The sequence below is a fragment of the Littorina saxatilis genome, linkage group LG1, assembly GCF_037325665.1.
Source record: "Littorina saxatilis isolate snail1 linkage group LG1, US_GU_Lsax_2.0, whole genome shotgun sequence".
Classification (NCBI taxonomy): domain Eukaryota; kingdom Metazoa; phylum Mollusca; class Gastropoda; order Littorinimorpha; family Littorinidae; genus Littorina; species Littorina saxatilis.
In genome coordinates this window covers 73,654,711-73,680,569 of record NC_090245.1, presented here as the reverse complement: position 1 = coordinate 73,680,569, position 25,859 = coordinate 73,654,711, and the positions used below count along the sequence as shown (strand labels likewise).

General features: G+C 44.0%; 1 protein-coding gene across 1 annotated transcript in view; it reads right to left on the bottom strand.

The window, feature by feature from the left end:
• The window catches only part of LOC138978544 (uncharacterized), a 98,808-nt gene that overhangs the window by 43,180 nt on the left and 29,769 nt on the right, over positions 1 to 25,859 (bottom strand). Inside the window, exons 13-24 of the mRNA XM_070351293.1 lie at positions 19,491 to 19,664; positions 18,587 to 18,693; positions 18,065 to 18,177; positions 16,829 to 17,031; positions 14,754 to 14,922; positions 6,976 to 7,087; positions 5,308 to 5,386; positions 4,762 to 4,874; positions 2,784 to 2,915; positions 1,650 to 1,782; positions 858 to 995; positions 122 to 248 (exon numbers count right to left, since the gene is read on the bottom strand). Of these exons, the coding sequence (XP_070207394.1) occupies positions 122 to 248; positions 858 to 995; positions 1,650 to 1,782; positions 2,784 to 2,915; positions 4,762 to 4,874; positions 5,308 to 5,386; positions 6,976 to 7,087; positions 14,754 to 14,922; positions 16,829 to 17,031; positions 18,065 to 18,177; positions 18,587 to 18,693; positions 19,491 to 19,664 (1,600 nt within the window). The remainder of the gene's footprint in view (positions 1 to 121; positions 249 to 857; positions 996 to 1,649; positions 1,783 to 2,783; positions 2,916 to 4,761; positions 4,875 to 5,307; positions 5,387 to 6,975; positions 7,088 to 14,753; positions 14,923 to 16,828; positions 17,032 to 18,064; positions 18,178 to 18,586; positions 18,694 to 19,490; positions 19,665 to 25,859) is intronic.

Sequence of the window (25,859 nt, the reverse complement as noted above, 5' to 3'; positions counted from 1 at the left end):
CCATGGTGACCCTCCTCTAAGAATCTCATCAGCCTGGGAAAAAATTTCTTTTCCAATAACTTGATTGCTTTCACATATGCATATGCACATGTTTCAGGAAAAGTTTGGAATGGGGACTTACAGGCCACATATTTCTCCAGCAATGGAGGAACCGTGAAGGTGGCTGGGTTGACCTTGGAAGGGTCATTAGGGGAGAGGTACTCCACAACGCTCCCTAGCGGCGGTTTCTTGCACTGCTGCCATGGGATCTGAAATATAAAGCAGACAAGCCAATCAGTGCTTCTGAAATGCATCTAATATATATTTGTCATTTTGTGTGTGTGCCTGTCTGTGTGAGTCACTTTTGCCAACGCTATACAAACAGCCAATATTATGCGTGTGTATTCATGCCACTCATGGTCGGGTTATAGTACCAGATAATTTAAGTAACGATACATTGGGTATAAATAAAAGACATCAATCACAACATTTTCTGCGACAATCGATCAGTAACTGCGTTGCATTTTATACTCCCCTTCCAATGCCACTAATTTTATCTGCGGCCTTCATAGCTCAGCAGGATAATTCTGCGCTCTAAATCGGGGGGGTCATGGGTTCGATCACTGGCTGAGGTCAACTTTTTCTTATTTTCATTTTTTGTGTTTTCTTTTGTCTCAAAAAACATCAATACTGTAGAAAGAAAATAAAGCCAGACAGGTCAGTAGGTGTACAGACACAAAATACTTCACGCTGATTCCTTCTCTTTGCACATTCTTGCAGCAGTTCTCATCTTCTCCAAGGCACTCAAAGTCACAGTGACCTTGGCCACTTCAAATGTCAACCAAAGGACAGAAAGACCAGACAAGGACAGTGCTCACCCTAACGCCCGGGGCCTGGATCAGACAAGCACCAGCCACTTTCTTCTTCAGCTGAAGCTTCATCTCCAAGCCGTCAATCTCATGCTCAACGATCTTCAGACCGTTCAGGTAAAATAACACCACACTCTTCCCAGGTGTCTGCACACATTGTCACATAAAAAGTATGCAGGTACACTAATAACAGGTATAGATCTCAACAGGTTAAGATGCATGGGAATGTCAAAACACACACACACACACACACGCACACACACACAAACACACACACACTTACACACACTAAAAAACACACTCGCACAAACACACACACTAACAAACACACTGACACACTTGCACAAACACACACACACACTCACACCAGCAAAGACACTAACACACTCGCACAAACACACACACACGCACTGCTACACAGCCTGACTGTACTGTTCACTACATTGGGGTGTGCACGTTAAAGATCCCATGATTGACAAAAGGGTCTTTCCTGGCAAAATTGTATAGGCATAGATAAAAATGTCCACCAAAATACCCATGTGACTTGGAATAATAGGCCGTGAAAAGTAGGATATGCGCCGAAATGGCTGCGATCTGCTGGCTGATGTGAATGCGTGATGTATTGTGTAAAAAAATTCCATCTCACACGGCATAAATAAATCCCTGCGCAATATAAATTGCATAAAATAAAAAATAAAAAAATAAAAAAATAAATCCCTGCGCTTAGAACTGTACCCACGGAATACGCGCGATATAAGCCTCATATTGATTGATATTGACTGACTGTACTGTATCACTTACCTCAGAGAACTTCATTCTCAGTTCCAACAGATATCCTTCTCGACATTTCATGTGGACACCTCCATGTTCATTGTTGTCTTCATCATAAAAGTTTCCAGACATTCCACGGAATGAAATCGTCTTGCCGTTGACCCTGAAAAGCAATGATTTAAACTGTTCACTTGCAAATTATAAAGGACAGGAAACGGACAGTCTTGCAAATGTAGAGATTCATAATTACTTCATACCAGTCATTTCGCTCACAAATTCCAAAATCTCCTGCAACAACTTCATTTTAGAAAGAAAAAAAACCACTGTACGATGTCTATCCTCTTGCTGAAAAGAACACCTCAGAAAAATAAACATGTGATGAAAACTGTTAGATCATTTCTCTGCATATGCAACAAAACATATGCACATACAAAATAAGATTTTATATCTTTATCAGTCTTTTGAGGTGTGAACATGCTTGTCCCAATTAAGCTATCTGCCTTAACAAATGTCCATGTTTTAACCAGATTTTCTCGATCAGTGAGAAATCCTGTGAGAAAGCATATTGTCATGGCCACAGAGACAGTGAGAATAATAATAATATATAATAATAATGGACATTTATATACCGTTTCTCCACAGCTCGAAGCGCTTTACAAGTTCAATCAAAAACACAACACGATATATACAACTAATACAATTTGTCTTAAATGAAGAGGAAAATAATCATCAAAGAGCACATATACATGCTTGCATAAAATACAAAGAATCAAATTTTTTCGCAGCGCAGCACAGTGCACAGTCAAAACACGCAAACAAACACATACAACAGACAAATGCTCAGAACAAGCACACATGCACAAACACACACAAACACACACAAACACACACACACACACACACACACACACTGTGCAAAAGGACAATGTGCAAATGAAGCCCAGTATAGCCCCGGCTGTGTCAACAAAAGACACCCATCCCCCCACCCCACCCCCCACCCACCCAAATCCCCCCCTCCCCCATTTCTATCCCAACGAACCCCCTCCCCCCGCCCTCCCCCCACCCCCCCCCCCCCCCCCACCCTTGGGCTTGATCCACCCTATCACCCCCAACCCCACAGAGTCCCATCCATCCCCATTTGCCCAGGAAGTAACAAGCTCTCACAGGACTCCCTGCAGCATGTAGTCGTAACCGCGGAAGATGGTGAGCCTGAGAGAGTTGAAGTAATGTGGAGTCATGGGTTCTGTCAGCTCAATTTCTTGTCCACGCTTCATTGAAATCATACAGCCTTTGTACCTGACACAAGACATCAGACAACTTCAATATCTTCACTAAAAAATGTGGATGTGATGCAGGACTGACAGAATCACATTAAGTAACGGACATGTGACGCACATCACACAAAAATATTCTTTTAATATTTACAGAATATATTTAGAAATCCTCACCTCAAATCCTATCTTCAATAACATTTAAAAGACTAAATCTCATTTTAAAACAAACAGAACGTTATTATCTCGACTGAGAAATGTGAATGATGTGCAATACCAATAGAATCATATCATTAGTAACAAAACGTTATGCAGATACAAAATAATCATCAAGTAACATTTGCGTAACAAATTAAGAACTCTTTTTCAGACATTCTAAGACCCCCCTCCTTTTCAAGACCTGATTTTCTCAGATTTTTGGAGGTCTTAACACTTTCGCGACGGGACGCTTATAAATCAGTAACCGCGCTGACACGCCCATGGACGGGACGCCATACAGGGTACACGACTCGTGATTGCTTCCCGGTTTTTGAAGCTTGCAGTAAATTGAGTTGTTTCCCTTGACACACTTGGCCTGCCCTTCCGCCATATGCAAAATTAGCCTGATTTGTGTGGTTTTTTCGAGAAAAAAAATGAATCGAAGGCGAGCCTTGTCACGGGAGGAGATTCTCCGGATGTTGGATCTTGAGGACCCTGTAGATCATGATTCCGACGTGTTGTTTTCGCCTCAAGAAAGCGATAATAGCAGTGATATTGAGGAAGAAACAGTCCTGTTGTTGCTAGTATGAGTCGGCAAACTACACGTGTTAGGGTGGTACTGCATGAATCTTCGAATGTGTAGTTGCAAGGGGGGCGTGGCAGCACTGATAACAATGGATGGCTGGAGCGTCCTAATCCTTTTGGAAATGTTCATAGGTGTACAGTTGGGACTTTGTTGTGAAAATGTGACTTATATTCAATATGGATTACCTAGACATCATTCTGTGAGTGTCACAGTTTTGTTTCATTTGAGTCAGGATGCTGTGAGTGAATGCGGGATTTGCTTGTTTTTTTCTTTGTACTGTCTCCTTATTTCTGTGTAGAATTTTAACAATATTTCAGCTAATTCATAGGTTTTACACCTTGTTTGGTTATAAAATTAGCGCTAAGAAACAATTAAAGGGACTTTAATAAACTCAAATAAGATTTTGGATAATTTCCATTGCACATGGAAAAATATTCTACAAAACAGCTCAAGAAATCCTCTACTAATTAAAGTTTAAAAGACTGAATCAAATTCCAAACACCAGATAAGATTAGACAACTTCAATGATTACTTCAGGTTTTACTTCATGGAAAGTTGTTTCTTAATTAGCATTACATAAGAAAACTTCAATGTCTATTTTTTATTTTGACAAAAAGATGCATGGAAATAGCACCACATCACAAATAAGATGTGTCTATTTTGTTAAGCCTATACACATAATTGCACTCAACACTCTCCGTAACACTGTTTTAGCATGGCTTGATTAGCTGACGGCTTCGTTAGACAATCAACGTAATCTCGTGTAGAAGAAAACATCTGTCACACGATCAAGTCTGAATACCAGGTAATGCTTTGCAAAGATGAGCATGACCAGTCTCGGTCTTCAGGTATGGTTAGCCAAGACTATCTGAATGTAGTCTTGGCGATGAATGCTTTTTGGTGTTGATCTTTTAGTTTGATGCCTACAGATTGACTAAATGTTTTTATATCGCTTCATGCAACTTGTTGTATGTTTGTTGATTTTAAGTTTAAGCATGTATTTATACATTTGAACTATTTTCCAGGCTCACACTATAGAAAATCAACTTATTATCATTATTTAACAAATAAGTGACGAAATAAAAACCTGATGTTGACCGGAGCGTACACATCACCTCCAGACTGTTCACTGGATGCAAGATCTTGATCACCGATAAAGTGTGATCGTATGAAGCCTGGTTTGATGAACTGCTCAAACTTCTGCAATTTGCAAGAAGAATGGGGAACAATGATAAATGTTTTCTACCATGTGTGTGTGCGGGTGTGCTAATGTGTAGTAGTTAGTCTGGTTTGTGTGTGTGTGTGTGTGTATGTGTGTGTGTGTGTGTGTGTGCGTGTGTGTGTGTGTGTGTGTGTGTGTGTGTGTGTGTGTGTGTGTGTGTGTGTGTGTGTGTGTGGCTTAATTTGTGTGTGTGATAGTGTCAGTGTGTGTGCAAGTATTAGAGAGACGTGCACGTCCATTTTTACTTCTGGTGATTTACAATTAAATACTTAGCATAAACAGAAAGGAACAGTACTTATCACTATTACCATAGTTTATTTGATATGGAAGGTAAAAACAGATCACATACATGATTATATATACGTATTTCTCCATGACAGACACGTGAATACAGATTGAGAGCCAACTTACAGCTAGACATTTGATGCACTGGACACAGATGTGGCAATGTGGGCACAAGAGTTCTGTCCCCTCCTCACACAGGTGACAACTGCAACATGTTTGAATTCACGTCTGACCTCTCACTTTCACAAGCATGCATGCAAGCCCAGCACAAACACAGAAACAGGCACACTCATAAAAGTGCAAACACAATGCACCGCAGTCCACTGTTCAAAGTGAAGTTATCAATCACATAGACATGCAGGCCGTGCATGATGTACATATGACTTGCAAATTGTAATAAGCGTGCATTCACACACAAGCACAATGTTCTCTTCCTCCTCCCTCCTCCCCCCGCGCCCTCCCATCATCTCACTCTCACAGCCTAATAGGCTGAAGAAAGTTAAAAACCAACTCTCTTCCTCTCCCTCCCCAAGTTCTCAGTCTGACTGCACACATTGAACCTGTCCGTTCCATCAAAAGAAAGCCACAGTGAAAGATTCTTTTGTGCAGTGTAGAGCACAGTGACCAACGTTAGACTGAGAAATTGTACAGCCGCTTAGTCTTTTTACAGGTGCATGCCGTGGGAGACTTAGCGAGAACTGTTTGGACACACAGGAGACAAAAATATCCAGGCCAGTATGAGATAGGTCGGAGCTGCATTTAGTCTCCATTTTTTTTCAAAAGCCAATTGCTTGGTGTTGATATATTCTTCAGCTTTAAGTTAAAGATAAGATAAGGATAAGGATCCTGTGAGGTTTGCGTTCTCTCTGGGGAAAGCGAGCTGCCATACGGTAAGGCGCTATCCATTTTTTTTAATTTTTTTTTTAAGGTGCGTGTAATCAAGTTTTCAAGCCCTGAGATTTTCTATGTGAACTTGGGTAATTTATCATGCACATGCATGCACACGGGGCATCCTGACCTCAGGTCAAAATGAGTTCGGCTCATTCTATTCCTGACAGGATGCCTTGGTTTTCCTTGTCTGGCGAGGAAATCGATTTTTTACATATTTAGATCTTTTCGTAATGTGTTATGGATATAAGCAGATTCGCGATCGTCGATAATGATTTTTCATGGTGTTGTGTAATTTTTAAATTACAAAGGAATTGATATGTAAGACAGTTTCAAGCGAGCTATTTTTCGCGGCTGTATTTACTGTGCAAACAACTCTAAATATGGCAAACGTGTCACGTGATAATCAACCGTTTGGTTTCGGCGCTCACTGGAGCAGACGATTTTTTCTGACAGTGATGCAACCATATATTACGGTCTCCTTCCGGCAGCAGTCCCAAAATTTTGACTTGTTTTGACCTTAGAACGATGTCTTTATCATTACTGTGAAGAACAGAACGGAGATCACTGTCGAAGTCGGCCAATCTGCAATCATTTTCGTCTCGCAAACACTACTCGGGACCAACATATGGGAGATAACTCTGTATTCTTGTTTTGATAGATTCGCGTAGGACTTCAGCGTCTGGTCAGAGAGATAACTGGCGATAGCCGTGGAGCGATGATGATCAGAATGGCACACGGGGGTGTTCAGACACCGAGGAGAGTATACACAAAGTTGACTCTTGAAAATAAATCCCTCGCCGAACATGGTGATCGAACCAAAGCAACAACTGGTTTTGAAACCAGCGAAGCTACCAACTGAGCTATTTCCCCGCCCAAATTTGAGTCTCCAAAGAGCATGCATACGGAATGACAGGGTCAGGAGGGCGGTAGTGTTGTTCCTTGAACAGTTCCTCCATCCTCCGGTTGGCTGCATGCAGGTAGGGGTAGTTGTGAAAGGGCACGATGCTCTGGTACTCTGTCAACATATACACATCAATGTCCTCTATCATGTTTTATTAAACAATATTCCATACATTAACCTTTCAAGTTTTTGAGTCTTGGTTTTGGTTTTGGAATGATAGTGGTCGATCTCTTATGGATGGAAACATAAAATGGATGAATAAGGATAAATCATTTTTCAAGCTAGATTCAAGAAGATAATTTGATGAAAATTACACTAATCCCAAGCCAGATTCAAAATTAATGGACTTGTCACGTCCAGGTGCTTGGAGCCTCTAGGGCTTTCAGTCATGCCTCGGGCAGCTGTCTGTTTGAAAAAATACCAAGTTTCATTGACTTTCATACAAGGAGTCAAAAACTGCAACTTTTTTACAATTTAATTTTGGTCTGTCACCTGGCAGGAATGAGTCGCCCTCGACCAGGCTCACATCAGGTCCCGCACATGAACAAATTAAATCAAACTAGCCTACATGGAAGTCTATTAGTCTCGGCGAGAGGGAGAATTCTTTCTATTTTGGGTGCTCTATGTACAGACATTGTGTTTGATTACGTAAGAAAATTGTAAAAGATGGCATGTGGGTCAATTTTGGCATACTGCACACAGCCTTCAGCCCCAGAACGCAATCAAGGGAAATGTTAATCACATTTTGGCAGGAGATGCAAACTGACAAACCGCATAAAGTTTCATTTGGCCGGCAACACTAAATGTATGTTTAGGTTATGTAGGTTATCTGTGATCGAACGAGATAGTTGTGTAAAGCTTTTGACTGTTTATATCGTAATCTGTGACAAACAGACAAATCCTTGCTTCAGCAATGCTGTGACCCCTGTGACCCTGGCCCTTTAAGATGATCAGGCATCCAAATCCAAAGCATATGACAGGACAAATCATACATCATTCACTCACTGAAATAATATAAGTTATTTTTCTAAAAGAAAGACTAAATTGGAAAATTTCCTAGATAAATTTTCATTTAATTAATATACTTACCCGAATCACATTAGCATTGAGTCACCTGAGATGCTTATCACTGAAAAACGCTTACCCGGCTAACAATTTTAAAGGGAAGCAACCCATCACCAAAACGAAAGTGAAAGTAGCTTTGGTAATGGGCCAGCACACTGGGAGTTACCTCCCATACGGGAGTGTGCCACGTCACTTCCTCTAGGAACACGTGCCTATCTCATACGGTCTTAGAAAAACTTAAAACCATACGCGGGGCAGGTGGGAGGGAATACAGTATGTGATTCGGGTAAGTATATTAATTAAATGAAAATTTATCTAGGAAATTTTCCATTAAATAACATATTCTTACTCCGAATCACATTAGCAGATAACATCAACAAGGCGGTGGGCTAGAAATGAATCAAAACTCACCATCAAGTTCTGGACAGGAACTGGCCTGCTGCTATGAGCACTGGAAGGCCTCTGAAGCCATCCTGTCGAAGAGCCGAGACGTCCCGAAGATAAAAGTTTAAGAAAACATCTTCAGAACGCCAAAACGTAGTTGTCAGCACCTCCTCTAGACATCTGGAGCGCAGTACTGCCAGAGAGGATGCCCACGCCCTCATATCATGGGCTCGGGCCGAGTCAAGTGGCAAGGAGGGCATGACCCCCCCCCCTCTTTGTGCGACTCCACTCATAAGCTTGCTTAATGAGCGAGGACACCCACCAGGCCAACGACAAACCTTACTCGCGCCTAGAAAAGGGCGAGATAAACAGCAACTTCTGAGAACTAGACCGAAACAGCTGAGTCCGGGCTAAGTACAGACAAAGAGCCCTCACAGGGCAATTGACCAAATCAAGGTCATCCGGGGCCAAACGCGCTGATCAGAGCCTTGACTCTAACCAGCGGAGAGGCCTGCCCCGGAGACTGATTCTTGGCCAGGAAATCGGGCCGGAAACGCAAAGATGCGAAACCGTCCGACTCAAAGGAGATATCTCCAGGCTGACCCAACAGGGCGTGGACCTCGCTACCCCGTTGGGCCGTTGCCAACAAAAGAAGAACCAGCGCTTAGCGAGTGACATTGAACAGAATGGCCTCGCTCAAAGGCTCAAAATCCGCAGAACATAGGAATTCCAGGATTAAAAACAAGTCCCACTTGGGAGCGGGCAAACGAGCTTTAGCTTCCCTAAGAGCAGCCCCTTTAATGACTGCAGCTATAACGCCCCCGACTCGAACAGACCGACCGATCTGCTAAAGAGTCGCCGAGATAGCGAAGCGCCGGAACCTCAACGAGAAGCCTGAGGCGCCCTGCGAAGACATGAAAGAGAGGCGGTTGGCGACCTGAATAGAGCGCGAAGCCACCGACCTCATCCCTGAAGCTGAACACCAGGCAGTCCATGCCTTCCAGCGGGAAGCATAAACTGACGAGGTGGACGCTCTAAGCGAGCGAGCCACCAAGTCCAGACAGATGAAACCATCAGGAGAGGCAAAGTGGAGCGAATCTGAGCTTGGAGCTTGTCCACCCTTCTCTGAGAAGGCTGGACAGTCCACGCGACCGTGTCGAAAGACATCCCCAGATAAGTGAATGTCTGTGACGGGGTCAGCTCCGGATTTGCCCGGTTGATCGAGAACCCCAACAAGTTGGATTCTCAAAGAACCATTAGGGTATCTTGCGAACAGCCGCTCTGGGACTGGATCATGATGAATCAGTCGTCCAGATAAGCCCGCAGGTGGATACCCTAGGACCTCACCAGTGCACAGAACTGTCTCACCACCATGGTGAAAATCCATGGTGCGAGGGACAGCCCGAAAGGGAGTGCGCAAAACTGGTAGATCTGATCTCCCCACCGGAAACAAAGCCAATTCCGGTCGACCGGATGCATAAGAATGAAAGTATGCGTCCTTGAGATCGATCAAGGTCACCCAGTCTCCTGGGCAGAGAGAGTCTCGGACCGAGGCTGGCGTCTCCATCTTGACTTTTATCTCACTCAAGAAAGTGTTGAGGAGAGATAAATCCAAAACGGGACGCCATCCTCCTGACGCTTAGGGAACGGCGAAAAGACGCCCTTAAATCCCAGGGAGCTATGGACCCGAACTCTCTCCACCGCGCCCTTCTGCTGCAGAGAGGCAATTTCCGACTGCAAGGCGGAACGTGCTTCCTGCGAGAAGAGGGGCTTGAACCGCGGCGGCACTCGGGTAAGAGGCGCCTTTTCCTCCCGCCAGAGCAGGCGGAAGCCCGATCTCACCACTCCCACAATCCATTGGCTGTCAACTACCGACATCCAACGAGAAAACGCACGGGAGGGGCCTCCCGCCATCACCAAGGTGGAAGGCGGGAGGTGGGTGAGATCATGAGCGCATCATTGGGGGTGTGGCTTACTCCCAGAGCCGCCACACCCCCTCCCCGATGCCGTCCTCTTCTTCCCGCCACGAGCGACCGGCAGAGCCTGCCGCTTCTGAGCTGGCTTGAAGTTCGACAATGTCTGAGCCTGCTTTTGTTTAGAAGGCTTAGACTGTTTCACCCCCTGCAGAGTGAAGTCGAGGAACTGACTGTCCTTGTTCGACTGAATCTCCTTCTGTCTGGCAACCATTGCCAGAGAACAGAAGCGAGATTCCTCTGAGACAGGGGAGACTCTCCAGGTCTCCCTAGTAGCCAGCTCCGTGAACTGGGACTGCGAGAGGAAGAGATCCCTCCTACAGAGGACCGCTTGGGAGAACTGTAGGGAGGAAAGACGCAATTGCTCCTCCTTGACCTTGGCCAAGGTGGTCAAAAGGGCAGAGACATCGTCCGCATATTGTTCTTCACTGAGAGTGAAAGGAACCAGCGAATCGATCGATGACCGAGACAGAGTTCGAACAAGAGTCTCTGCAACGGAGGACAGTTCGATCTGCCGACGTCCAACCTCCTCAGCAGAGAGGAGGGAAGCCTCAGAAACCGGCAGAACCGGATCATACTTGATCGGTTTAGCCAGAAGAGGCAGCAATTCCCGGAGAACCGGAAGGGTAGCCCTAGGGAGTGCAAAAGACACCAGCCAGCTCTGGCTCTGAGTGGACAAGCTAAGCTTCCTATTGCCCGTAGGCACAAAGGAAGAGGCTTGAGAAGCCGACGCCACCCACTGCTGAGCTGATACCGGAACTGGACCAAAAGGAAGCAGTAACGGAACAGGCACTGGCCGAATACCACTCCCCGCATGTGCTGGACGAACCAGCGAATGCAAAAGTTGGTAAGCCACTGACGGAGACTCGGCGAACCGGAAGGAAGAAACATCCTCCTGTGCCGGCCGGAAGTCCGCCATAGCCGAAGGAAGGAACGGAGCGGAAGAGTCCGCAGCCACCACCCCTTCGGGGAAAAAACGAGACGCTACTTCCACCGCGATGTCAAGAACAGACTTGAGCTTCGACGGAAACACGCCCCGAGACTCCTCGTTGACCCCTGATGGAGCATCAGAATAGTCACACATGGAGCCATGACCAAAACCACAGTTCCGGAAGCAGAAGCATGCCCTGGCAAACCGGAAACCGGAAATGCCTGTGCACGAACATCATCCTGCAACCCAGAACCTTGTGAAGGTAAGGGTAGGCAGGACGACCATCCGCAAAAAAAACCGGAGCTGGATGAGCTGACGTCACTCCCTCATCCGAGTGGAGTGATGCCTGCTCAAGCCTAGGCACTAAAAGGCCGGAAGGCGTACGCTGGAATCCACCCTCTGGTATCCGGAAGGAAGCACCAGAAGAGGAAGCAGCATGTCCGGCCGAAACCGGACGTGTAGCCGTCGAAACCGCGCAATGCGGAAGTGAAGGCTGCACTGGTTGACTTCGTGATCCGGAAGGACCGGAAGTCAGTGAATACTCCATCCTGCCGCGACCGCCTTAGCGTGCCGGAGCGGACGGATCATCACTTCCGGCAAGTGCCGGTAGTGTAGCCGACAAAACCGCGCAATGCGGAAGCGAAGGCTGCACTGGTTGACTTCGCGATCCGGAAGGACCGGAAGTCAGTGAATACTCCATCCTGCCGCGACCGCCTTAGCGTGCCGGAGCGGACGGATCATCACTTCCGGCAAGTGCCGGAAATGCGGCAGCCGAAACCGACTGCCGCAGCTGTTCGATCAAATCCGGGGCCTCGTAGGTTATCGCCGGAAATGAAAGATCAGCATGGTATCGGTCGTGACCCGATGCGAAAGAGCTGTCTCCCGAGAGAGAACGTCCAGGCGCCTCACGAGGGCTATTGGACCAGCTCTGCTTACCAGCCGCAGCTGAAGAGGGAGGACGCTGCTCCAAACCGGAAATGGACGGCAAAGACACGGAAGCCAACTCCCGGACGTCACTGCCAGATGCCGGAAACGCCAAACAACTGGCGACGGAACGCTGGAACTCTGCTTGCACCAAGCTGCGGATTCCCGGAACCAGTGTCTAAAACAGAAAGGAACCAACGCACCCTGCACAGGTGCTAACAACGAGGACGAAGTCTCCGTAGTAGAGAACCGGAGCAGACGTAACCATAGCGCTAGGCGCCACAAAAGATAGCAGAAGTAGTAACAGCGCTAGGCGCCGAAAAAGGTACAGACAACAAATTGTTACGTTCTTGGTCTGTACAAGTAAAACTGCTAAAGAAGAAGCCTAAGGCTTAAAATTTCCCCATGGGGTCTGACTTGCCACAGCGGTTGTCTGAATCAGACATGCTGTCAAATCCATGTAAACAACACGAAAACATTTTACTGAACGTAAGTCTAAACGACTGAAAACTCAGTAAAAAACACACACTTTCGCGTCAACAAAATACGATAGCTACACTTGCCCAACAAAAACAGAGGCACGTAAAGCTACAAACAAAGTCACACGAGCTAGAAAACTAACTCACACCACAAAATGACGAAACACGCAAGTAACTGACACACAAGTCAACAACGCGTGGCAACGCGAAAAAATTTACTGAAACGTAAGTCTAAACGACTGAAAACACAGTAAACACGCACTCTTTCGCGTCAACAAAATACGATAGCTATACTTGCCCAACAAACACAGAGGCACGTAGAGCTACAAACAAAGTCACACGAGCTAGAGAACAAACTCACACAACAAAATGGCGAAACACGCAAGTAACTGACACACAAGTCAACAACGCGTGACAACGCGAAAAAATTTACTGACACGTAAGTCTAAACGACTGAACACAGTAAACACACACTCTTTCGCGTCAACAAAATACTATAGCTACACTTGCCCAACACAGAAAGGGGCACGCAGAGCTACGAGCAAAGTCATACGAGCTAGCTAACTAACTCACACAACAAAATGGCTAAACACGCAAGTCACTGACACACAAGTCCGCAAAAAACGGACAACGTACAGTAACGAAAACAGCGCAAACAACCAACAACAAACGGGAACGAGCTCACCAAACTGTAGGCAAGGCGAGCAGAAAAGCTGGGTAACGTGGCCGGCGGGTGTCACTCAAACACACAAGGTCGGCCACAGAGCGTCAAAAAGTGAACCGTCCTCTCCGAGGTGAAAAGAACGTATGAGATAGGCACGTGTTCCTAGAGGAAGTGACGTGGCACACTCCCGTATGGGAGGTAACTCCCAGTGTGCTGGCCCATTACCAAAGCTACTTTCACTTTCGTTTTGGTGATGGGTTGCTTCCCTTTAAAATTTTTAGCCGGGTAAGCGTTTTTCAGTGATAAGCATCTCAGGTGACTCAATGCTAATGTGATTCGGAGTAAGAATATGTTATTTAATGTCAAGCTACATACCCCAAATAAACAAAACAACCTTATGCTGGTTCTCCGTTTTTAATTTAACCTTCACCATGCTACCTGGGTCATTCCCTGGGCCGTGGACAACCCACAGCCTCACGAAAGTGTCTGTGCATCTCTAAAACTATGAGGTTATCATTAAGACTTTAAGTAATCTTTAAACAGCATTGGACCTTCCTTAACCAACTATTTTTTAAAGGATTAGCTTTGTAAGCAAACAAACAAACGATGATGTAATCTGAACGGGGCGGGGATATAGCTCAGTTGGTAGCGCGCTGGATTTGTATTCAGTTGGCCGCTGTCAGCGCGAGTTCGATCCCAGGTTCGGCGGAAATTTATTTCACAGAGTCAACTTTGTGTGCAGACTCTCTTCGGTGTCCGAACCACCCCCCGTGTATACTACATTGGGTGTGCACGTTAAAGATCCCACGATTGACAAAAGGGTCTTTCCTGGCAAAATTGCTTAGGCACAGTTAATAATTGTCTACCATACCCGTGTGACTTGGAATAAGGCCGTGAAAGGTAAATATGCGCCGACATGGCTGCAATCTACTGGCCGTATAAAATTTCATCTCACACGGCATCACTGCAGAGCGCCTAGAACTGTACCCACGGAATATGCGCGATATAAGCCTCATTGATTGATTGATTGAACTATACAGTCGGGATTATGTGAGTCTGTGATTACCCATATGGAATTTAAGAAGGAATTGTATGGTGTTTATCCCTATCTGGACAGCATGGGTAATATGTACCACCCATACTCTGCAAAGAGGCGGTAAAATGTTTAAACTTATTCGGATGGTGTGGGTCGTGTACGACCCATACTTTTTATGTTGAATCCTTCTTTAGAAAGTATGGGTCATACACGACTGTATAGTCTAAAGTGTGATCCAGTGCAGGTTGAAAGGAGTGAAACCAGAACTGTTCCTTCTAAACAAATATATATGTATAAAATAAACCAATACACATTATTACTTACGAGGACCGCACTTTCCTGCAATGTCGATCCTGGCAGCTTTATGCAGAGGGCAGTAATTGCCTCGCAGTTCTGAAGCAAGCGTGCGGTAATAACTCAAGTGGAAGCAGGTCATTCGATTCAGTGCCTTTTTCAAATTGCTCTCACAGCACAGATCACAAGGTGTTGTCACCTGTATAAACAAAATCAAAAAAAGGCTTTATCAAGATCACAAGGTGTTGTCACCTGTATAAACAAAATCAGAAAAAGGCTTTATCAAAAGTTCTTTTCTACGAAAACAGCTTTGGATATACCAAGTGAAAGCTCAAGACAAACTATATATACCATCAAACAAAAATGTTCAATTGAGCAGTGCCATCATATATTGTACAGCAGTCCCTCTCATGAACGGACACCCTTAATTGGGCCATAGCAAAACTGTCCGTACATTGCAGGTGGCCGGTCACGGGAGGGGTGACCACACCACCCCCCACCCCCCCTACACTCACACAGAGACACTGCACAAGCAACAGGATTGAGTCTATGCTAACCACTTCTTGTGGCTACTAAACAATAACAACAAACTCCTAATATTTCTTTAAACGTTCTATAAAAAATGATTTGTATGAATGGTGTTAAAATAAATAAATAAATAAATTCTCAAGGCAGTGAATGCACTCACCATGCACTGACATACGAAAGCAGCCACACAAACACAGCACAGAGGCACATGTGCATAATGCTTTGCGAGAGTAAGCTTGAAAACCAGTTTGAATAAAAAGCAGCAGATAGAGCTGCATGTCATAATCATGTAATTTATTTTCTTCTTGTCTGGCTTTATTGACTGCATGCCGATCATGAGGCAGTGACTAGTCTTTTTACTCTTCAGTTGGAAATACACTGTACACAACACCGCTCTCACTCTCCCTCACTGCCTACCCTAAGCCGTAACAACTGATGCTTGCAAATTGTGTGGAAGAGTACACCTCTCTATTTCTCTCCAATGTTCTTCCTACTGACAGTGACACCAGACACCCCACTGAGTTAAGCCAGCTACCCCCCCCCCCCCCCTCTCTCTCTCTCTCTCCCTTCCCCCAGCCATGTACTGTTTGGGGCTGTTTGGTGTCAGCTAATTGAGGCCAGCTGCACTGTTCACTCAGAGCAAAACCAGGGCGACTGTGTCGAACTTTTGACAAAGCAAGACAACTGAAGGGTTCACAGATTAGGCAACCGACTCACTGGTCCCTGTCTGAGCGATCGAGAAGAAGAAGAAGACTGGTCAAGGCTGAGGGGAAACAAGAGCATCTTGTCAATGAAAGAGGTTGCACACAGACACGCGATGCTGAGAACTGTGGCCGATTTTTCACTCTCTTTCGCTCAGGACCTTCATCGACTGTGGTTTCTGTTGTTTACGTCCAACAGACAAGAATAAAGAGCATAGTGCATTTTCATGTTGGCATCTTCGCATGTACTCCAAAACTGACCAAAACTACCCCCCCTCCTGATGGGTACACGTGCACTCAAGTTGTCAGTGACTGTCATCACGCCTTTGCGGCTGTGACCTTTGTACCAAGAGCCATCTGTTCTGTTATCGATTTTGTTGTGGTGAAAATGTGACGATGGTCTGTCCGTACATTGCAGGTATGACCTTCTGTTGGGACTGAAAATTAGAGTCTGCGTCCACGTTTTGCAGGTGGCCGTTTAAGGGGGGGCAAATATAGAAGAAAAACACTCGTGCCGAGCAAATGTGTCCGTACATGTCAGGTGGCCGCTCACGCCGGGGGCCGTACATTGCAGGGACTGCTGTACCACCTTCTTTACAAAAGAAAAACAAAGGCCTATAACTTCACTTTAGGGTTAATTTCAACAAAGGATGGGGAACAATTGAAAATAATACCGTTGTGGCCCCTACCCCCAACACACACACACATGCACACAAAACCTCTTACATGCCTTAAGAACTCGAAAGTTGCAGAGATTGTGTTTGTAGAACACATATTCACACAATCACACATGCACAAGTACTTACAAAAGTGAAGAGGTTGTGTTTGCGGAACACATATTATTTCACACAAACACACATGCACAACTATACTTACAAAAGTGAAGAGGTTGTGTTTGCGGAACACATATTCACAGATGGTCTGCACAGACTGCAGGGCCCCCCACATGCACTTCATGCTCTTGTCCATGGTCAAAGAGCTGCCCGCTGAGGAAGGCATCATGGGTAATCGTGCTGCCACCACCAGAACTGGTGTGCCGTCCAGGTTGGATGAAGGCAGAACCTTCAGGTGTTCACTGGCTGCAAATACAGGGGATCTTCTGTTTTAAAACTTCTTTCAATTTAAGTCCAGAAGAGCAATTTTTGGTAGGACTCGATCACCTCCATTATACATACTATGAATCTGAAGCGAATTAACTGCTGCTCTTTATAATATTGCTCCATATTTAACATCAAGAAAATTATCATCTCCTACTCATCAACCCCACTATTATCTTGAAATTTGACCAGGGTCACCTTGACTCGGGTAATGTCAAGAGGTCATCAAATCCTAACACTGTCAAGTTTCAAACCTCTAGCTTCACAAACATTCAACTAAATGATGATTTGTTGTTTAACCAAAAGTTGACCCCATTATGTCCTTGAAAGTTGACATGGGTTTACCACACTTCGATCATTTTCTGGAGGTCATAAAAAAAATGGAAGTCTATGAATTAGCTTCAAAGCTCATGAGCTTAGGTAACGTCTTGAGATCATCAAACTTTAGATAAGTTTCAAAGCCCTCGCTTCATTAACATCTAAGAAAACCTAAACATTACTTTTTTTGTTCACAGCTGGACGGACATTTATAAAGATGATCGCTGCTCATTACTGAGACTAATTGACCAATCAGGTGAGTGAAAAATAAGGCATTATAGAGAGGGATCTAAAAATAGCAGTTCACCTACTGAGACTTTACATTAAAGTGAAGGTATAATAAGAAAAGGAAGTCTTGAAGTACAGGGAGTCTTAAAGTGAAAGGTCTTAAACCAGCAGTTTCACTTTATTGCTTCCAGTGTAGTCTGAATAATCTCATCTTCTTCTTTGGTAATATTTGAAATCAGAAACACACACACACGCACACACACAGTAACATACTAACACCCACAACACACACACCATGTTTAGTCTGAATAATCTCATCTTCTTTGATAATTTTTGTACAACACACACACACACACACACACACACACACACACACACACACACACACACACACACAAACAGACTAAAATTGTATTTCAATTCGAAACGTCCAGACAAACATACGCAACAAGTTCAAAGCAATGCTTACTCTGGTTGTCCGGGTTGTTGTGCCACAGCTGAACCAAGATGTCAACTGCTCCTTGTTGCAAGAGAAGACCCGTCTTCCACACCAGCAGGGGTTTGAACACCTTCATCACGTGTCTGTTACACACACACACACACACACACACACACACACACACACACACACACACACACACACACACACACACACACACACGCACACACGCACACACACACAAACAGAGCTAACAATTTATGTGAAAAAGGATGATATCACTGCTACTGTTCAAACTTCTTGTTAGAGATCTAAACATTACAGTGATGAAGATAATGATAGCAGTGACAATGATGATGATGACGACCATGATGATGGTGATGATGATGATGATGATGATGACTATTATTATGGTGACAACATTGATTCTAACGATGATGATGCTGACAATGAATATAAAAATGGCAACAACTTATTATGATGATGAAAACAATGACGATGATGATGACAACCACAACACAGGTGACAACGGTGATGAAAATGACCTCTAACCTGATGATGCTGACCAAGACAGACGGGGGGAGTTCAGGCATGACAGTGAAGAACAACTCTCCATGGCACACGTTTGATGCAAGCAACATGTCTGGCCACAGTCGCTCCTGCAATCATTCAACCACAAGCAATGAGGATGAAAGTCGCTTAGTTATTTCAATGCTCGTTATTCTCTTAGGTGTCACAAGATTGGCTCTGCATAACTCAATCTCACTTATTGTTGTTGCATATGTTGTATACATTTAGAGCGCAAAAAACATCCCTTTGTTTCTTTGGACTGGTCCAAACAAGCAATGCTATCTATCAGGGTACATTATCACAAGGCACCAAGTTCCCTGAACTTGTTCCAAAAGTTGAATCTGATCAGTTTCCGCAAAAGGTTTAGCACAGTGAAATTAAACTCTCATGCAGGGACATATACTAGTTAGTAAGCCTTGGCTTAGGATGATATCTCACAGAAGTCATGCAGGCCATATTTTTCAATCTGAAAACACAAGCCTGTCTATGTCTATTCTCATTTACATAATCATTAATCAGACCCTTCTACTTTGTAAATACAGTGTTCTAGATGATCGAACTTGTAGCAAAGACCTGTACGCATAGCGTACGTGTAGATATTACGTCACCCGTGACTCACTTATTTTCTCCAATGTTCCAAATCATACATTGTTTTGCTCCCACCAAGACTGCAGATCTTGGCAAACGCGTGACGTAAAAACTAGATTTGATGACGTTACCCGTGCACGTTCCCGTATACGTGCTGAAAAGTGCCACATCTAGATCTTGCTAATGTGACACATAACAACAACATAAGCAGACATTCAAAGTACTGAACAATGACTATGGCTATTCCCCATGTCACTAAAAGCAGACATCACAGAACACATCCGACACAATTACTCACCAAAGCTGCATGATGGGTAGGCAGATCAGAGAAAAAAACATAAACAGTCTGAGATTTTGCGCCAGACTTCTCTGTTTTATCATCTTCACCGGCAGCCTTCTCAACCTGGATCAGTTTCTTTTGCACAGGCAGAACCAGTCCTTGTTTGACGATCACCTTGATGAAGAGATCCACCTGTTGTGAAAACACACACGTCAGGTGTGGGTGTAAATATATGTGCACGCTTAACATTACAACTACAGTGGAACCCCGGCCCTTTTAAGAGCTCCAAAAATCTGGGAAAATCAGGTCTTAATACAAAGGAGGGAGTCTTAAAATGGGGTAAATTTACAGAGGGTATAAACAGAAAGTCTGAGAAAACATGGTCTTAAAAGGGAGGGAGTCTTTATTCAGGGGATCTCAAAATGAGGGTTCCACTGTATATATACCTTTGGAGGCAAAGGCACTCACACAAGAGTGAGCTTGGGCTATATTAATAGAGCTATATGAACTCAAGGGTCCACAAGAGCACTCGAGAAGACAGCAGTTAGACCTCATCACAAACAGCTCTCTAAACCCCACAGTGTCAAACAGCCATGGAATGTTTGATCTATAAATAGCTCTGTCCTCAAGGCAGACAACTCTGCAGACAGCTGCTGACATGCGAAGGGGGACTAGTTTGCATCACCCTCTTATAATTGCACACGTGTGCATCAATGAATGAACTGAGCTTCGTCCTTATAATTATAAAGTTTTTAAAAAAAACAGGACACACTGATCAAAGCAGCTTAAAGCCCTTCACACATTTGAATTTGGGATGAAAACAGAATAATACAGTGGAAAAAAACTTTTCAGATCCCCTGATTTAAGACTCCCTCCCTTTGATATTTAGACCCAGTGTTTTCTCAGACTTTCTGTTCATAACCTCTGTAATTCTATCCCCAATTTAGGTTGGACCCTCCTTTTTAAGACCTGGTTTTCTCAAATTTTCTTAAATTTATCATTGAGATAACTTTACCATTACACTTATGAACAGAAAATCTGAGAACTGAACAAGGGTGTTCAAAGGTGGGTAAGTTGTAAATCTGTGAGGGGTGGTGGTGGAATGGGGGTTAAAATGTGGGTTCCACTGCAACAGAGAATTTTTTTTCCTCCACTTTATATGCTCTATTATCCCAATTATGCTTGGAAATTCAGGTCACTTAATTCTTCCCAGTGGAATTAGTACAAGCTAGCTGCAACTTAAGTGTCTCGCTACCCAAGTGTATGCATATCGCATGTTTAGGTGTAATCAGCCACCTGCACTTATGGCAGCATGACCGAGGTCTTTTACGTGCCACTGTGGTGACACGGGGGTGGGACATGGATACCATCTCTGAGTCTGCACATTAAGACTTGACCTGTGTCCATCCCTGCATGCCGGGATTCGAACCTGTAACCTAAGGATCACAAGTCCAGTGGTCTCCCAACTGAGCCCCCACTGTTCGAAACAGTAAAAACAGTGTACATTAATCAAATCAATTAATACAAGAATGAACAAGCCCATGAGTAGCTTGAGAATATCTATACCTTTTACATAGCAGTGTTGTGATTGATTCAAGTAAAATCCAATTTTAAAGCTCTGTTACTGGTTCAGCCCCGTTCTTTTATTCACTGATTCATTCCTTTGTTTGGCCATTTGTTTTTTCATTTCTTCATTCCTTTGATTTTCCCTTCATTTATTTGCTTTCAAAATGCATTTGCACATTAGTTCTCCACTGTTCAGAGGAATTCTAAATACATGACATGCAGTCACACAGAAAATCGATGAATCCTAAAAGCACGAAACACACACATGCACACGCACACACACACACATATATATATATGAACACACACGCACACACAGCCTCAGAGGATACACAAAGGATAGAGAGCACGCTTTCAGCTAAACTGCAAACTGAAGTCCATTAGTATCATTGATTTCTGCAATCATGTAGATCGGCACCTGAATTGGTACAGCACTTGAGAGTGGACATGAATGTTTTAAGTCATTACCCTAGCCATTAATGCAAGTCGCCCAAACACACACACAAACACTCAGGAGCTCTTTCTCTCCCCACCCCCCCCCCCCCCCCCTTTCACTCTCAACAAAAATGATCACCTGATAGCAAAACCTGTAACCAGAGCAACACCTCTGTGTCGCTCAGATATACTGATATGGAACAAACAGCTAGCATCCGCACTGCTATGGCAACTAGAATCCATGGAGACAGCCTGACAAAGTGGGGGCCGCTGCACGCCTGCTAACTTTGCATCAGATCACTGGGTAATTTTGGTTTGACAGCTAGTGATTCACAGAAAGCAACTTTGAACACTGAGTGTTTGAGACAGGTGAGTTTTAATTATCTTCTGATTGCTATGACCATCTTTAGGACGTTCTAAGGAAAGTCACAGCATCATTTCTTTATTTTTTCTGTTTTTTCTCTTGTTTTTCCACAGTAAAGGCTATTAAGTCGAGGTTCTTGTGAACATTTTGTTTAGTCCTGAACTAAACATTCCAAAGATTTAATCTTTCTTGTGTTTTTAAAAAAAAAAAAATTTTTTTACTGTTAAGGTTGTGACTGTTCCTAAGTTTTGTACTTCTTCTTCTTCTTCTGCGTTTGTGGGCTGAAACTCCCACATACACTCGTGTTTTTTGCACGAGTGGAATTTTACGTGTATGACCGTTTTTACCCCGCCATTTAGGCAGCCATACGCCGCTTTCGGAGGAAGCATGCTGGGTATTTTCGTGTTTCTATAACCCACCGAACTCTGACATGGATTACAGGATCTTTTCCGTGCGCACTTGGTCTTGTGCTTGCGTGTACAGTTTTGTACTGCCAAGTATCAATTCCTACAGGTATCGATCGAGCATCCCGTGTACACGTTCATGCATGACTGTTTACTACCACAGATCTGTCGAGACTTTCACATGGCATCAGCGCATCCCACACACAAAACTAATAGCGTGGCTCAATTCTCTGTAAAGTGCTAATATTTATGTGAACTGATTTTGTAGATTGACATATGTGTCACTTTCCAAATAAGTTTTAAAAAACACTTAGTTATCACAGGATTGTTTTTGCATGTGTTTATAAAAATTTATGTTCTTTCCTGTGTAAATATAAGTCCAAACAGATCTGTGGTGATTAACGTACGACACCTCTTACATTAGAAAGATGGTAGCTTTAAGTGATCAATACAGGTTGTGTGCAATTAGACAGGAGCAATTGAGTGATTAATACAAGAGCAATTAAGTGATTAATACAAGAAGAGCAAACGCTCGATCGAGTCACTTTCGCAGTTCTGAATATTATATGAGGCATCAGATGGACAGGAAGAAATTGCTATTCACAACACAATGAGTCACGTTCACATAAAATTTGAGCCCGGTCACTTTTATAGTTTCCGAGAAAAGCCCAACGTTAAGTTGTGTGTTGCCGAACAGAAAAGGCTAGTTATCTCCCTTGTTTTTCTGATAACGTTCGTAAAAGGCTACAGATGTAAATACTTTGATGTAAAGAATAATCCTACAAAGTTTCAATCACATCCGATGAACTTTGTCAAAGATATAAAATGTCTAATTTTTCCTTTGACGCTGACCTGTGACCTTGAAAAAGGTCAAAGGTCAACGAAACCATCGTTAAAGTGTAGAGGTCATTGGAGGTCACGACTAAACAAAATATGAGCCCGATCGCTTTGATAGTTTCCGAGAAAAGTCCAACGTTAAGGTGGTGTCTACGGACGGCCGGCCGGACGGCCGGCCGGACGGCCGGCCGGACAGACTAACACTGACCGATTACATAGAGTCACTTTTTCTCAAGTGACTCAAAAAGTTGTGTGTAATTCGACAGGAGCAATCATGCATAAGTGATCAATAAAAGTCGTGTGCAATTGTACAGGAGCAAAGAATTGGCACCAGTTGATTTTCTTCAACAACGCTGAAAGCATTTAGCTGCTGAAATGTCTGCTATTTCACTGGATTTTATGTGAAAATACAGCAAAAAAGAATTGCAAGCCAGTCTGCCTACCATCATCTTTGATCGTATAATTTTTACAATGTTCCTACCAAACAACCCTTTTTTGTCATATTTAAGAATCTTCTTATCTAGCATAGTTTTTTTGCTTTGACTGAGCGCATAAGTGACTGCATGTGGGATGCATTCTTCTTTTCTACTAGGCAATACTGTTTGTGTGCTATCACTGGAGTCAGTGTGGAGTCAGAAGACGAATTCTGAAAATAACTCTGTTGTGTTTGTACGAGGGGGACTCATTATATTTTGCAACCTGGGCAAACTAATTAAGTCACTACTTTGCCTTTTTCATTACATCAAAGACCAGTTATGGGAAGACTTGTGACAACAAAAATTACTTGATTCCGTGCAACCGTTATCATTCAATGCGATAAAATGTCCAGTAAGGGTGATGGGTCTCCTGCCAGCAGTGTTGACCTTTTGCGAAGAGATTTTCGAGCTATGATGTGTTATGGCTATTGCCAGGGAAATTAACTCTTTTCAAGAGTGATTTTCAAGTTTAAAACACTGTTTTGGAAATCAATCTCCACCAAAAGCCACTGTTTTCAGATGGTTCATTACTGGCGCGTGGACGTAAAAAAACGTTGACCGTTGTGGTCGAATGGCAACAATCGTTACCCCAGAAAATGTCTCTAGGGTAGAGTCCCTGATTGAGAAGGACCCAAAAATGATATACGATTATTAACATGATAGAATGAAGATTTAATCGGGAAGTCTCACTTGTAGTTTTCACGGCTGCTGTGGCGTAAAGAAACGTTGTGACCGTTGGGTGCCCCATAACCTTAGTGAAGAGCAAAAGCGGGGTAGGGTGGACTGGTGCACCCATATGCTATGAACATTTGACGGAAGAAGGTTTCCTCGCGTTTGGGACATATGGTAACAGAAGACCAAACATGGGAAAACCAAAAGGACCCAAAGATGAAGCAACAGTTGGTGGTGTGGGTCTTCCTAGATGAGATCCCACCTGTAAAATTCAAAAGAAACAGAAGTGCTTCCTAACAAATGATAGTGCATTTCTTTGCAAAATCCGGCCAAGTTGCCACCATATCACTTGAGGAAAGACAACCGATAACTGCTGACTGGTATGTCAGCCACTGCTTGCTTAATTTCTTTCTGGTAAGTACGTTGCACACGACGTCCCCGACCGGGTGTCCTTGGTCTACTGCTCCATCATGAAAAACCCAGCACGCACACATCAGCTGTAACTCTTGACTTTCTAGCCGCCAATGATGTTCAGCTTGTCACCTACCTACCATATGCACACACCTTAGACCACTGTGACTGGTTTTTGTTCCATGCCTTTAAGAGGCAGTTGAAGGGAAAGCAGTTCCAGAACACCAAAGATGCCCAAGCATTCCCGAGGGCGTTAATTTTGACATACCCCAGTCAACGTGTTGGGATGAATTGGGGTACGTGTTATGGACAGCTGGTTTAAGAGGATGGTACAATGTGTACAAGCTGAGGATGGATTCTTCCAAAAACTGGAGTAGACAGATTGGCTGTAAGTGTTGTAGAAAACCCAGGTTGCAAAACATAATGAGTGCCCATCGTATGGTTTGTGAAAGAGTGAATACCCTTGATTTTTACTCAAAAGAAACACTGGAGGGGCCAATCACTATCAAGGGTTTTGTCGGAAACACATGGACAGGATCACATGGGAAGTTATTTGTGACAGGAAAAGTATTTAGGAACAAAGGTATTCATTCTTTCACAACCCATACAAACCTGACAGAGTTATTCCCGAAAGTCAATAAAGCCTGCACAGTCCTTATAGTCCACTACGCGAAGTATACTTCATGAAGCTGGCCGTATAGAGCTTTAGCATTGAGTTTTCAGTAAAAAGACTTTGCGAAGTCTTCGCGTAGTTAACTTCGGACTCAATTAAAGACAGGCTTTAGCCATTGCAATATGCGCAGCACCAGCATGCATCCCGTGTGTCGACTCTTCACGCTGGTCAGTCTGTTGACGCTGGCGATGTACCACACAAGCAACCACTCGGGATGTCACGCGGCCCTTTCCAACCTCACTCACCCCAAGAAAGAGGGATACTCCAGGCTGGTGGAAGACATCAAAGCCCACCCCATTGCCAGGAACAAGATACCGCCCAAGATCAGCAAGCCTTTACTAGACAACACCAATGACGACGAGGAAAGTCTGAGCATCAAAGTCACCCTGATCCCTGTGGATATTCTCAGCCTGGATGCGGCAGAACAGGTTTGTACAGTGGAGCCCCCCTTTTTTTTGGGGGGGGGGAGGGGGAGAACCCCCCTTTTAAGCGCACCCCTTTCCTCGCACAAATCTGAGAATAAAGGTCGAACAGGATTGGTTATTACTT